At 43.1% G+C, this 16,101-nt stretch overlaps 1 protein-coding gene across 1 annotated transcript in view; it reads right to left on the bottom strand.

Moving 5' to 3' along the window:
- Positions 1-16,101, bottom strand: part of LOC119978252 (AT-rich interactive domain-containing protein 2-like) — a 346,118-nt gene that overhangs the window by 77,733 nt on the left and 252,284 nt on the right. Inside the window, exons 12-13 of the mRNA XM_038819734.1 lie at positions 8,807-8,876; positions 7,254-7,388 (exon numbers count right to left, since the gene is read on the bottom strand). Of these exons, the coding sequence (XP_038675662.1) occupies positions 7,254-7,388; positions 8,807-8,876 (205 nt within the window). The remainder of the gene's footprint in view (positions 1-7,253; positions 7,389-8,806; positions 8,877-16,101) is intronic.

Below are 16,101 nucleotides of genomic sequence, written 5' to 3'. Positions count from 1 at the left end.
TCTCCCTCCCCGCCCTCTGAGGGCACCATAACATTTAAGAGCCTTCTAACACTGGCAGTGAGTTGCCTGCCCTTTACAAACCCTGTCTGGTCTTCCCATATCTTCCCTGGGACACAGTCCTATATCCTAATGGCCAATATCTTAGCTAGCAATTTCTCGCCCACATTCAATAGGGAGTTCGGTCTGTATAACCCGCACAGCTCTGGGTCCTTCTCCCACTTCAGAATCAATGAGATCGAGGCCTGCGACATTGTTGGGGGGAAGGACTCCCCTCTCCCTTGCCTCATTAAATGTCTTCACCAGCAGTGGGCCCCAATTTGTCCGAGAACTTCTTATAGAATTCCACCGGGTAGCCGTCTGGTTCTGGGGCCTTGCCGGACTGCATTACCTCCAGCCCCTCCATTATTTCCTCAATTTCAATTGGGGCTCCCAGCCCTTATACCAGTTCTTCCTCCACCCTCGGAAACCTCAGCTGACCCAAGAACTGCTCATCCCTCCACCCCAGCCGGGGGTTCCGACTTATATAACTTGCTATACAAGTCCTTAAACACCTCATTCACCCCCACTGGGTCCAGGACTACATACCCCACCTCTGACTTTACTCTCTATCTCCCTGGCCACCTCCCTTTTCGTCAGCTGGTGCGCTAACATTCTGCTTGCCTTTTCCGCATACTCATACACCGCTCCCCTTGCCTTCCTCAGTTGTTCCACCGCCTTCCCTGTAGATAACAGCCCAAACGCCACATGTACCCTCTGCCGCTCCTTCAGTAGCCCCGCATACAGGGCATCCGAATATCTCCTGTCCACCTGGAGTATCTCCCCAACCAACCTATCCCTCTCTGGTCGTTCCACCTTTTCTCTACGGGCCCGTATCGAAATTAACTCCCCTCTAACCACTGCCTTCAGAGCTTCCCACACCGTTGCTGCCAAGACCTCCCCCGTGGATGATTTGGAGTTGGTGACCAAGTGCAATGTGTCCAAGTTTGCAGACGACATTAAGATGAGTGGTAAAGCAAAAAGTGCAGAGGATACTGGAAGTCTGCAGAGGGATTTGGATGGGTTAAGTGAATGGGCTAGGGTCTGGCAGATGGAATACAATGTTGACAAATGTGAGGTTATCCATTTTGGTGGGAATAACAGCAAAAAGGATTATTATTTAAACTTTGAAATATTTAAACATGCTGCTGTGCAAAGAGACCCGAGTGAGCTCGTGCATGAGTCGCAAAAAGTTGGTTTGCAGGTGTAACAGGGGATTAAGAAGGCAAATGGAGTTTTGTGCTTCATTGCTAGAGGGATGGAGTTTAAGACTACGGAGATTATGCTGGAATTGTATAAGGTGTTAGTGAGGCCACACCTGGAGTATTCCCAGAGCTATAGGGGTTGGATTACGAGGAGCGGTTGAGTAGACTGGGGCTGTACTCGTTGGAGTTTAGAAGGATGCGGGGGCGGGAATATTATAGAAACATATAAAATAATGAAGGGAATAGGTAGGATAGATGCGGGCAGGTTGTATCCACTGGCGGGTGAAAGCAGAACTAGGGGACATAGCACCAAAATAAGGGGAAGTAGATCTAGGACTGGGCTTAGGAGGAACGTCTTAGGACTGAGCTTAGGAGGAACACAAAGGGTTGTGAATCTATGGAATTCCTTGCCCAGTGAAGCAGTTGAGGCTCCTTCATTAAATGATTTTAAGATAAAGATCGATAGTTTTTTGAAGAATTAAGGGTTATGGTGTTTGGGCCAGAAAGTGGAGCTAAGTCCACAAAAGATCAGCCATGATCTAATTGAATCGCGGAGCAGGTTCGAGGGGCCAGATGGCCTACTCCTGCTCCTAGTTCTTATGTTCTTTCTTATGTATCATTTATTTCCAAATAGTTCTGGATGGACTTGCTCACCTACCCACACACCCCCTCATCTGCTAATAGTCCCACAAACAACCTCCATAACGGGTGCTGCCATCTCACCATTCCAACCCGCAGAACCACCCAATGTGGGGCATGATCCGACACCGCGATTGCTGAGTACTCGGTATCAACTGCCCTGCTCAGGATAAAAAAAGTCGAAAAAGAGAATATACTTTGTAGACATGGGAGATAAAAAGAAAACTCCTTCACTCTTGGCCATCCAAACCTCCATGGGTCTACTCCCCCATCTGCTCCATAAACCCCTTTAATTCCTTCACTACGGCTGGCACCCTACCTGTCCTAGATTTTGACTGGTCCAATCCTGGATCAATGACTGTATTGAAATCTCCCCCCATGATCAGATTATGTGACTCTAGGTTCGGGATCTTACCTAATACCCGCCTCATTAATCCCACATCGTCCCAATTCGGAGCATATACATTCACGAGTACCACCCGCATCCCCTCAAGCTTCCCACTCACCATAATGTACCCGACTCCCACGTCTGACACAATTCTCCCTGCCTCAAATGCCACCCGTTTGTTAATCAGGATTATGACCCTCCTGGTCTTCGAGTCCAGCCTGAATGAAATACCTGGCCCACCCACCCCTTCCTCAATCTGGTCTGGTCTATAACCTTTATATGTGTCTCTTGTAACATTGCCACATCCGCCTTCAATCTCCTCAGATGCACGAACACGCGAGCCCTCTTAACCGGCCCATTTAGCCCTCCCACATTCCAAGTAATCAGCCTAGTCGGGGGGCTTCCCACCCCCCTGCCGGTTCGCCATCCCCCTTCTTAGGCCAGTCGCCAGCTTGCATCCCTCGCCTCCTCGGGCTCGCCCTCAGGCATCTGCCGTCCTCGACCTCCACTTTGTCACCTAACAACAGTTCCTCCCCGTTCAGCAGAGCAGCTTTCTCTCTCTCTCCCCCCCCCCCCCCCCTCCCCCCCAAACACCACACCGCCTCCCTAGTAATAGCACCAGAAACCCAACCCCCCCGTATCAAACTTATCGCCCGCTCTCTTCCCCCCCCCCCCATCCCGCTTCCGGGCTCAATGGCCTTAATCAACTGCTAGCCCTTTATCCTTGATAAATTCATAACTTCGTCCGGTGTTTCAAAATAAAGTTCCTGGCTCTCAAAAGTGACCCAAAGACGCGCTGGATACAACATCCCAAACTTCACCCCCTTCTTGAAGAGGGCCGATTTTGTCCTGCTAAATCCGGCTCGCCTTCTGGTCAGTTCCGCGCCCAGGTCCTGATAGATGCGCAACTCACAGTTCTCCAACACGCAGCTCCGTGCCTGGTTGGCCCACCGTAAAATCTGTTACTTATCCAGGAACCGGTACATTCACACCACCATTGCCCTGGGCGGTTCATTCGCTAGCGGCTTCCTTGCAAGAGCACTATGCGCTCTGTCCACTTCAAGGGCGCGTAAATGCCCCATCTCCCATCAACGTTTCCAGCACACTTGCCACATATGCCCTCGCGTCCGAACCCTCACTGTCCTTAGGGTGGCCGACGATCCTCAGATTCTGTCTCCTGGACCTGTTCTCCAAGTCCTCCAACTTCTCCTGCAACCTTTTCTGGTGGTCCTTAATCAGCCCCACCTCAACCTCCAAAACAGTTAAATGGTCCTCTTGCTCGGACACCTTTTCCTCCACCTTCTGAATCGCTTGTCCGTGGGTTTCTAGACCCTGTTCCACCCGATCAATCGATGCCTTAATTGGGGCCAGTGTATCTTTCTTTAGCTTGGCAAAGCTCTCCTTGAAGAACTTCACCAGCTGTACCGTCGACCACTGCGCCATCGCACCAGGGTCCTGCGACTCCGCCATGCTCTGCACGCGTCTTCCTTGCTTGACTACGTCTCCTTACACAGCCACTTCTAGTCCACTGCTCCATACACTGGTGGGGGATTTCTCCTCACTGTCTCACTCTCCACCGCTTTATCCAAGGAAATTCCGAAAAAAAATGGAAGAAAAGGTCCAAAAGTTTCATCACAAGCGGGAGCTACCAAATGCACGACCTCCTACTCCATGGCCGCCACTGGAAGTCTCGAATGTCCTGTCATGAGCATCCTTGATCCTTTTCTTAGGCCATATTTCTTCCTTTCCAAACTACACTAGTTGATCACAAGGTGGATAAGGGTAGGATGGAAAAGGTTTAAAATTCACAAAAACACAACACCCTGCTCTTTCACAATAGTCCTGCAATTTTTCTCTGCCTCTAAGTATTTATCTAATTCCCTTTTGAATGTAACTACTTAATCTCCTCTTCAGCGAGTGCGTTCCAGATCACCACAATGCATTGTGAAAAAGTTTCTTCATGTCACTTCTGGTTCATTTGCCAATTCCTTTATATCTGTGTCACCTGGTTACGGTTTCTTCTGCCACAGGAAACAGTTTCTCCTCAGCTACTCTTTTCAAAACTATTTATGATTCAGAACATCTCTATAGGGCAGCACGGTGGCCTAGTGGTTAGCACAACCGCCTCACGGCGCTGAGGTCCCAGGTTCGATCCCAGCTCTGGGTCACTGTCCGTGTGGAGTTTGCACATTCTCCCCGTGTCTGCGTGGGTTTCGCCCCCACAACCCAAAAAATGTGCAGAGTAGGTGGATTGGACACGCTAAATTGCCCCTTAATTGGAAAAAATAATTGGGTAATCTAAATTTATAAAAAAAAAAATTTTTTTAAAAAAACAAAACATCTCTATCAAATCTCTTTTCACCCTTTCTACTACAACAACGACATCTTCTCCAGTATCTCCACATAAAGTCCCTAATTCCAGCAAATCATTTCTGCACCCTCTCCAAGGCCATCCTGAAGTTTAGTGCACAATAATCCAGCTGAGGCCTAATCAGCATTCACAAATCTTGAGCAGAACATCTTTGCCTTTGTACTCTATTCCTTTAATAAAGTTAAGGATCCCATATGGTTTTCAAACAGCCTTCTCAACATGTCCAGCCAACTTCAAAGATTTGTGTACATATACCCCAGGTTCTCTGTTCCTGAAACCAATTTAAAATTATACTATTTACCTAATATTGCCATTCTCTCATTCTGCCAACCAAAATGTATTACTCCATACTTCTTTGCATTGAATTATTTTACTAGTATGTCTAGATCCTCCTGAAGATTATTATTTTACTGATTATCGTATCATTTGTATGCTTTGAAATTAAACCCTTTTTGCCACGTTCAAGTCACTAACACTGACCAAAAATAGCAATGGTCCTATTATTGATATGAGGAACGGCATAGCACTTGCATTTCTCTCCAGTCTAAAAGCAACTAACCATGATGACACAATTCCTTTATTCCCAAGGAATTTTCGTTAACAAATCCAAAGGCACACAATTCCAACTCCACTACCCTCATCAACTGTCTCTGTTAATTCACAGACCTTAACCAAGTTAGTTAAACACTATTTGCCAATAACAAATCTTTGCTGAATTTCATTTATTAGCATGTACTTCCCAAATGACTATCCATTTTGTCTGGTATTACTGTTTCAAATTTCTGACTAGCCTGTAGTTGCTGGGTTTATCCTTCTCCCCTTTTTTAAACAGAATGTGTAAATTTGCAATTCTCCAGCCTCTGACATCACTCCCATATCAGAGGAGCATTGTAACCAGAGCCTCCAAAATGTTCATACTTCCCCCAGAAACCCTGGATGCATCCCATCTGGACTAAATGACTTTTATAGTTTGAGGACTGCCAGTCTGTATCCATTTTTATCCTATCTAATTATGCTACTGCCTCCTTTACTGCTACATTGGCAACATCCTCTTCTTTACTGATGACAGATGCAAAGTACTCAGATGCTTCCTGTAATTACCCCATTACCATTTATTTGCTAACAAAAAATCTTTTTGGCCCCTTTTATGTTAGCTGCTCATTTAGTTGTATACCTCCCTTTGCTCCTCTACTTATTGCTTTTTAAAATCTCCTCTGTACTTTCCATACCCAAATTGCTGTTCTATTGAATTATGAATCATACAACTGTCATGAGCCATTTTTGTCTCATTTAAGCCTCTCCGTCTTTAGCCATCAAGGGCGCTTGGACTTTGAATAACCTTTCATGTGGGAATGTGTACCCAACCATATCCTCTTTGAATGCTTCTCGCTGTTGCTCAATAGCAGCCGACCAACTTCCAATTCACCTGTTCCAGATTCCTTTTCAACTTATTGTTCGCTTCCCTCCAGTAAAGCAGTTGCGCCCCTCATCTTTTTCCATAATTATTGTAAACCGGAAATTATGATCACTGTTCTCAAATGCTGTCCCAATCATGCGCCACCTGCCCTTCACATACCCAGAACTAGAGCCGGCACTGCTTCCTTCCTCAATGAGCTGCAAACAAACTGATCAATGTTACTTTACCTTCACAGTATATGTGTTCAGTCCCTGCTGAATACTGTACAATATTCAAGACTAGGACTGCAACTCTGAAGAGCAGGTGGAATCTGCATCCTCCAGTGGTGGGCTGATAGTCTTATACACAGAAAACCATGTGTAAATCTAAACTCAAGGGTACATGAGGCGAAATAATGATCTTAACAAGATATGTAAAGTAAGTTAACATAATCCCAGATGACCATAGGCTGCTTTCCACTTTGAGGGGGAGAGCTGACTAGTGGTGATTTAAACGGAGAATCACCGCACCTCAGGGGAGGGGCAAGGTTGAGAAGTGGGATCAATCCTCACCTACTATCCACACACAAATGTTCATCAGCTCTGACCATTTGTTTTTAATCAGAAGAGCAAATTTTTGAATCTTTTTCCCAAACCACAGATGCCAATTATAACTTCCTTAACTGAGTTTAACTAATTCAACTCAAATCAGTGAAGGCTCAGCTGCAAGTCTTTTGGGTGGTACATTCATCGACTGGGGTATGGAGAAATCCAAAACTAGTTTATATCGATATTCTCTTTTGATGCAAGCTAAGCTGTATTGAAGAAACATTCTAAAAAGTTCCTAATTGATGTATCAGATAACAGCTTCTTATAGAGAACTTCATCATGACAAAGACTAAAATCAAATCAAATGGAATAATGTGAGATATAAAAAAATCAAAAAAAGTTTGATCCATAATTGATTGAAGAAGGGATATTTGTACTGGTACCTTGGATATAAAAAGGGTTCAAGATTACACCAGCAGTAGGATTCTTGGTCAGCGTGGCACTTGTTGCAAATAGCATTATTCTGCCAGATTAATCCCATCAGCTATATACAATTCACTCATACAACTAACAAGCCCCACATCAACGTTTGACATGTTAACTGATGTTAATCAGAAAACAATGTCTTACCTGCACCTAATTTGAATATTGCTAGTTAGAAAGCACTCACCGGAGACACTTGGTGAACCCTGTGGATGTTAGAATGCCACTGCTCCCAAGCTTACTGCACAGTGAGAGGTACTCAGAGTATAAGTCTACTCGGTAGATCGAACTATCTGCACTTTCTTCAAAATTGGCATTCAACCTAAAACAGGAGAGAAAAGTACTTTGTTACAGTTAGGTATCAACTTTTTAAAGAAAATTTAACTTTCATGGAATGTGGACATTGTTGGCTAGGCCAGTGTTTGCTACCCATCCCCAATTGACCTCAAGAAGGTGGTGGTGAGCTGCCTTCTTAGACCGTTGAAGTCCATGTGGTGTAGGTACATGCACAATACTGTTACGGAGAGTTTTCAAAGATTCTGACCCAGCAACAGTGAAGGAACGGCGATATGTTTCCAAGTCAGAATGGGATGTTGCTTGGGGGCCAACTTGCAGGTGATGTTCCCATGCATCTGATATCCTTGTCCTTCTAGATGGTAGAAGTTGCGGAGTGGGAAGGTGCTGTTGAAGGAGACTTGATGAGTTACTGCAGTGCATCTTGGAGGTGGTACACAGTGTCAGTGGTGAAGGGAGTCGATGTTGAAGTTGGTGGATCGTGTGCCAATCAAGCAAGCTGCATTGTCCTGGTGTTGAGCTTTGAGTGTTCTTGGAGCTGCACTCATCTAGGCAAGTGGAGAGTAGGAGAGTATTCCATCACACTCCTGGGTTGTACTTTGTCGATGGTGGACAGGATTTGTAGAGTCAAGAGGTGAATTACTTGCCATAGAATTCCCTGTCTCTGGCCTGATCTTGTAGCCACAGTATTTATGTGGCTGATCTTGTTCAGTTTCTGGTCAACGATAGCATCCAAGAAGTTGATAGTGGGGAATTCAGGGATAAGAATGCCATTTAAAGTCAAAAGGAGATGACTAGATTCTCTCCTGTTGGAAATGGTCACTGTTGGGTGGCACGGTAGCACAGTAGTTAGCACTGCTGCCTACAGCGCTGAGGACCCGGGTTTGATCCTGGCCCCGGGTCAGTGTGTGTGGAGTTTGCATATTCTCCCCGTGCCTGCGTGGGTTTCACCCCCACAACCCAAATATGTGCAGGTTAGGTGAATTGGCCACACTAAATTGCCCCTTAATTGGAAAAAATAATTGGATACTCTAAATTCAAAAAAAAAGGAAATCATGTGGCATGAATGGAACTTGCCACTTATCAACCCAAGCCCGAATGTTGCTCAGGTCTTGCTGGATATGGGCACGGGCTACCTAGTGATTCTGCACTAATGAACCTGCAATTTCCACATCTGTGTATCATGTATTGGACCCCAAAATGAAGAGCACCAAAGCATAGGAATGTGAGCTGTACATTGATTTTAAAATTACTTGCTTATATATCGCTTTATCTCATCTCAAAGCAATGCAATGAATTCCTTTCATAATTCCACAAAAAGCATGAAATACTTTTATTAAGAATTTCACAGGAAAAATGATGGGAAAGACGACATTTTTCACAGGAGAAAACATCAGAAAGGATTTGTGAAAATCCTTAGAGCTGACTCACCAAAAGATCACTTACCACTGACATGTAAATGCTTCACTGTCTGCTTCCAACAGGCTGGCAGAGGGGACTCCAAGAGGCCTCAATGCTATGGAAATCAAATGAGAAAAGAAAATATAATGATAGTCAGGCACATTTAACTGGAATAGTAAGGCATCAGTGATTAACAGAAAGAGGTTGCATTCATTAATTTAGTTGATTGAATGGAAAGTTATTTCCCAATTCCTCATGCTTTAGGCAGGAAGTGGAAATGTACGCTGGACTTGGTCAAAATGTTTTTTTAAAAATAAATTTAGTGTACCCAATTCATTTTTTCCAATTAAGGGGCAATTTAGCATGGCCAATCCAACTACCCTGCACATCTTTGCGTTGTGGGGGTGAAACCCATGCAAACACGGGGGAGAATGTGCAAACTCCACACGGACAGTGACCCAGAGCCGGGCTCGAACCTGGGACCTCAGCGCCGTAAGGCAGCAGGGCTAACCCACTGTGCCACCGCGCTGCGCATTACTTGTGCAAAATTAAGACATTCTTGCACATACTTCTGTAAGAACCAAAACCAAAGAAGTAATTGCCAATGAATAAGTGTAACTGCACAAGACATTAATTTGGGGGTAACATAGTTCAGTTTTCTGCACATCCTGACAAAAAAAAATACACCGCAAGACTGGACAGTTCTGAAATTCTTGATTTCATGGTATTTCTCACAGCAACTGGGAAAATGTGTTTTTTTTTGCAACAACATGGTAATAATGCACAATGTTATATCAAGAGAGCGTTTTACTCTGCTGGCTAATTGCTGAAGTGCATAAGGGGACTAGTTTGAAGAACATTTTCTGTTAGTATGGTAGATATTTGGTGGAAATGGCCTGACCCTCAAAGGCTGCAAAGATTGAGACAACGTAATAATTATCCCAAGATCAATGAGAGGCTCACTGATGTTAATCATGGAAGTCGGTGGTGCAGTGGTTAGTATAGCAGCGGTGAGGACCCAGGTTCGATCCCGGTCCTAGGTCACCATCTGTGTGCACATTCCCGGAATGTCTGCGTGGGTTTTACCCCCACAACCCAAAGATATGCAGGGTAGGTGGGCTGGCCACATTAAATTGCCCTTTAATTTGAAAAAAATAATTTGGTACTCTAAATTTAAAAAATATATAAAAAGAGAAAAAAAACCTCATGGAAGTCAGTGGTCTTACTTCAAGGTGATACATGCTCATTCCCCACCTATTCATTTGTAATTAGTTTGAAATATATTCACAAAATAGCATCAGGTAAATTTGGGATACCCACTGGACACTCCTTATTTGGATCGTTAAGTAAGCAACTACCAGCTGTCACATTAAATCTTCAACTGCTCTTCCATCACTATTCTCCTGTATAACCAAGTGAAAAATTAACCCTCCCCACATCACAGAATTCAAACTCTCCTGCATTCACATTCAGAAATGCAAGGCATACTGCATCCCATAAAATAATTATATGCATAACCAAAACATCAGAATAGAACAGTAAAATAGATAGCTTATGTTAAGTAATGGGTTAAGAGACATTCCAATTAGTTGTCTCATTTATGTCAAGTATCCAATAATTGACACTGATATGTAAAGGGGTTTCAGGTGGCCTTTGTGTCAGGTGATGTGAAGACAGAGTTTTGTGCAGAGTCTGTTAAAGTGAAATAAAGGTGTTTGTAAAAAGGAGCAGTACCTTTGATTCTTTATACAACAGCAGCTAAATGTCTAACAAACGGTAGCAGAGGATGGTTGCTGTGCAAATGTGAAGGATTGAAAGATGCAACCTTTCCAGACTTAACCAAGGAGTGAGAAGAAAAAAAAGATATATGGCTGAACCTAGGAGAAAGATGGCCGGATATGACTACCCCCCCTTATTTTCTGAAAGGGATCGTTCGACCAATGGAGAAGTGCAGTAGTTTTGTGGACTAAGGTAACTGCCATGGGAAAGAGAAAACAAGGTATGGTATTGGCTCTTTCTCTACCTTATGACAGTAAAATCCGAAGAAAAATGTGTTTTCTGAGCGGGAATCGGAAAGAGTTAGACTCAGAAGACGGTCTGGAGACTCTATTACGTTATATGGATAAGATTTATACAAAGGATGACTTGTTAAGTGCATATGAAGCAAGGTCGGATTTTGATAGGTTCCGGAAAATAGAGGATTTCTCCATGGAAGACTATATAATGGAATTTTGCAGACTATACAAAAGGCTGCAGAAACACAACCTGGAATTTCCACAGCCTGTGTTGGCCTTTAAATTACTTGACTGTGCTAGAATAAGCAACATGGATAGGCTCCTGGTTTTGACAGGAGTTCAGTTTGCGGATAAGGATACCTTATTCGATCAGATGACAGAAGCTTTAAAAAGGTTTCAGGGGAAACATTAGATACCGATGGCTCTGATGACCCAAATAGGTCAGTCTGCAATAAAGCAGAATATGAAAGATGCACTCCTAACAGGATGGCGAAATCGCACGGCTACAAACAGGTTCCAAGACTACTGAAGGAGATCAGGACCCTGAAATTGTGAAGACAGAAACCCAGTTAGAACCTACAATAGGAAGGTGAACCCCAGAAATGCCAGGGATATGATAAATCGATGTTTTCGATGTGATTCTCAATACCATTATGCTGTCGAACACGTTAAAGTAGAGTGTTTGAAGCGACACATGACATGGAAGAGTCAGAAGATGAAAAAGATAGTGACCAGAAAGACGGCATTGTCCTATTAACAAGCAGTTTTACGCCGGTAATGAGGGTGTTGGTTGCAGAATCTTTCAATTGTGCTGTATTGGACATTGGCTGCACATCTACTGTGCATGGAAGTGACTGGTTAAAATGTTACCTGGACTCCTTGAATGCTGAAAATCGTAACAAGGTTAAGGAATTTGAAAGTTCCACAAGTTTCAGGTTTGGGGATGATAATACTCTGAAGTCGCTGAAAAGAATGGTGATCCCTTGCAATATTGCCGGAGTGAATCATTTCATTAGCACGGATGTTGTATCAAGTGAGATACCTTTGCTTCTGAGCAGACCGTCGATGAAGAAAGCACACATGAAACTGGATATGGAACAGGATAAGGCAACAGTTTTTGGACTTACAATTTACACAGTCGAGACACTATTGTATTCCATTACTGACAAATAATATTTCAAGTACAGTTGTTAAGGATGTGTTAATGGCAGTTGAAAACGGGACTTTAGCTGATAAAAAGCTTGTTGTATTAAAACTGCATAGGCAATTTGCGCATCCGTCTCCTCGGAGGCTGAAAAATTTATCAAAGGATGCAGGAGTAAGGGATGAAGACTATAGACTATATACTGATAGAACAGGTTAGTGATCGCTGTGAAGTGTGTAGGAAGTACAGAAGGACACCAGCACGACCAATAGTAACCCTACCTTTGGCCAGAGATTTTAACGACATTGTGGCCATGGATCTTAAGATCTGGGATAAAGCCAATAATATATTTATTTTGCATTTTGTAGATTTAGCAACCAGATTTAGTTAATCAACGAAAAGAGAGTAATTCTGGATCAAATCATGGGACCACCGGCAAAATTCCTTACGGACAATGGGGGAGAATTTCATAACGATGAGTTTAGGGATGTGTGTGAAAACGTGAATATCGCAGTTATGAATACGGCTGTGGAAAGCCCCTTTAGTGATGGTGTCTGTGAAAGAAACCATGCGATAATAGATGACATGCTTCGGAAAATTTTGGCAGATAGACCAAACTGTAGGCTAAATTCAGCTTTAGCATGGGTGGTACATGCAAATAATTCATTGCAGATGGTTGGGGGCTTTTGTCCCTATCAATTAGTGTTTGGTAGAAATTCTACAATTCCGTCCATTTTAGATGACCAGCCTCCAGCTTGGGAAGGGACAACAATTAGCTCTGCCTTTGCGGAGCATTTAAATACATTACATAGCAGTAGAAAAGCTCTTTTGGAAGCAGAAGTCTCTGAAAGAATTTGCAGAGTTTTAAGACAATGTACGGCCATCAAATACCGTTTTTCAGCAAGGAGACATAGTATACTATAAGAGAGACAATTTAATGAATGGAAAGGCTCAGGGAAGATCATAGGCATAGATGGCAAAACAATTATTTTGCAACATGGCAATCAAACTGTTAGGGTACATTCATCAAGGATAATAGGTACAGATTACAAATTTAGACAGAGCAGACTGACATGACGAGGAACCAGAGTCACCTGGTACGCACGTGTTACAGAACTATGAGGACCAGTTAACTGATATAGACAGGGTTTCTGTAGAGGCACACAACACTTCTGATGAATTAGAACAGGCCATATATCCGAAAGGACAACTGCCAAAAGTTGGTACAAAAGTGACATACTTGCCGGAAGGGTCTAGTTAATGGAAGGGTGCAACTGTTATTAGTACAGCAGGGAAGGCTACTGGAAAGTATAAACATTGGTTGAATGTACAGCATTCGGGGGAAGGAGTCAAGACAATTGATTGGGAACACCAAGTTCAAAAACGGAGGGCACAGAAATGCAGTGCCAGTTCAGATAGTACATCGGATAGTGAACAGGTCTGCAGGAAAAGGTCGAGAACTATTGAAAGGACATCTTGCAGCAGAAAGGAAAGATCTAGCAGTACAGAACGAGATCCCAGGCGGGAGAGAGGACATAGTTTATCAGATCTCGGAACATGAGTAAGACTACGAATACTATTTTTTTTAAAAATAAATTTAGAGTACCCAATTCATTTTTTCCAATTAAGGGGCAATTTAGCGTGGCCAATCCACCTAGCCTGCACATATTTGGGTTGTGGGGGTGAAACCCACGCAAACACAGGGAGAATGTGCAAACTCCACACAGACAGTGACCCAGAGCCGGGATCGAACCTGGGACCTCAGCGCCGTGAGGCGGCAGTGCTAACCCACTGCGCCACCGTGCTGCCCAGACTACGAATACTATTAAGAATAGAAGCCCACATGCACGAGATTTTGGTGGCTTCCAATAAGTTAGATGAAAAAGTTATCAAAGATGCAAAACAGCAAGAACTCAATAGTTGGAGTGAATTTGGGGTATACTCGGAAGTACCGGATAGGGAACAAAGAGCTCTATCCCACAGATGGATTTGCACGGAAAAGGTTCTTCTGGATGGAACTTATAAGGCAAAGGCCAGGCTTGTAGGGGATTTGAAGAAGATCAGGATTTAAGGGAAGATTCACCTACGGCAGCAAAGGTTATTTTAAAGATCTTCTTGGATCTATTAGCCACAAAGGCATGGAAATGCAAGTCTATTGATATAAAAGTTGCCTTCTTGCAGGGGTATCAGCTCCAGAGAGACATTTTTCTTCGTCCTCCTAAAGAGACAGCTAACACAGAATGGGTACTCTGGAAATTGTACAAATGTGTATATGGATTAAATGATGCATCTAGAGTCTGGTATTTTTCGGTAAGGTCAGTCTTGTTAAAGTTAGGCTGTTGCCAGTTGAAAGCAGGTCCAGAAATGTGTTACTGGCACTAGAAAGGAAACCTTTCTGGCATCTTTATGATGCATGTCGATGATGTTTTGTGGGGTGGGACTAGTGATTTCGAAGCTATTGTAATCTCTGGCTTGAGTAAAGAGTTCAGGGTTGGAAGTCAGGCTTCGGGTGCATTTAAACATATTGGACTAGAAATCGGACAGACTAAGTTAGGGGCAACTTTACGTCAGCAATCTTATTTGGAAAGCATCAGCCCAATAGCAATTAGTCGTGGCCATGTTTCACAAAAAGACGCAATGGTTCGAAGTTGGAAGAAGAGCAATTGCAAAATTTAATTGGGCAACTGAATTAGTTAGGTAGACAGACTAGATCGGCGTGAGTTTTCATATTTTAGAGTGGAGTACAAAAATGAATGATCCCAAAGTGGAAGGCATAACAAGAGCAAATAAAGCGTTGGCCGAACTAAAAATGCAGGAGTGTGTTTTGAGGTTCCCGGTTTTAGGTGACGGTAGGCACTTGAAACTCAGTTTATGGTGATGCATCCTATGCAAATTTATGTGATGGGGTTTCAAGCGCAGGAGGTTTTAATTTTCCTTTTGGGGAACAATGGTAAATGTTGCCCTCTTGTGTGGGAAACAAAGAAAATAAGGAGAGTGGTCAAAAGCACTTTGGCTGCTGAGATGTTAAGCCTTGTAGAGACGGTGGATATGGCCTTTTATATACCTCAGATAGTGACAGAAATTTTGGGATTAGGGCATTTGGGTAATATACCTTATTGAATGTCACATTGACAATAAATCCCTGTGGGAAAATGTGCACTCTACAATAAGTGTCAATGAAAAAAGGTTACGGATAGACATCGCAAGTTTGTAGCAGATGTTGAACAGAGGGGAAATAGCAAAAGTTAAATGGGTCGACAGCAGCTATCAATTGCCAGACTGTTTTACAAAAAGAGGGACTAGTTCACAGAAACTTTTGGATATTGTTAATGAAGGGCGCCTGTTTCTGTGACTTTTTTTCCTTCCAAAAAAAATGGAAAAAAAGAAGGGGGGAAATTGTGTGTTTTTTTGAGTTTCTTGTAATTTTGTTTCCACCTAATAATTTTTCTTTTTCCAAGGAAGGGGAGACTGTTAAGTAATGGGTTAAGAGACATTCCAATTAGTTGTCTCATTTATGTTAAGTATCCAGTAATTGACACTGATGTGTAAAGGGGCTTCAGGTGGCCTTTGTGACAGGTGATGTGAATGTAGAGTTTTGTGCTGAGTCTGTTAAAGTGAAATAAAGGTGTTGTAAAAAGGAACAGTACATTTTACTCTTTATACAACAGCTAAACGTCTAACAGTTTAGCACCACATTGTTGGCTTACATAGTACCATTATAGTACTCAAAGGAAATGAGGCAACACATTTTTAAAAATTTGCTTTTAGGATGTGGGTGACGCTGGGCCAGCATTTGTTACCCAACCCTAATTGCCCTTGAACTGAGCAGCTTGCTAAGCCATTTCAGAGGGGGCAGTTAAGAGTCAACCGCATCAATGTATGGGTCTGGAGTCACATGTAGGCCAGGCCAGGTAAGGATGGCAGATTTCCTTTCCTGAAGGACATCAGTCAACCAGATGGGTTTTTACGACAACCGGCAATGGTTTCATTATACTTCTAATTCCACATTTTATTTTTATTGAATTCAAATTTCACCATCTGCCATGGTGGGATTCGAACACTGAGTAGTAACCCAGAGCATTACCCTGGGTCTCTGGATTACTAGTCTAGCGACAATATTACTACCTTCCCTTATACTAATCGAATTTAGTTAATTGATTATTAGAATTTAAATTAAAACC

The sequence above is a fragment of the Scyliorhinus canicula genome, chromosome 15 (genome assembly GCF_902713615.1).
Source record: "Scyliorhinus canicula chromosome 15, sScyCan1.1, whole genome shotgun sequence".
NCBI classification, from domain to species: Eukaryota; Metazoa; Chordata; class Chondrichthyes; order Carcharhiniformes; family Scyliorhinidae; genus Scyliorhinus; species Scyliorhinus canicula.
The sequence above is the reverse complement of the archived record's forward strand: the minus strand, read 5'-3'. Positions and strand labels throughout refer to the sequence as shown.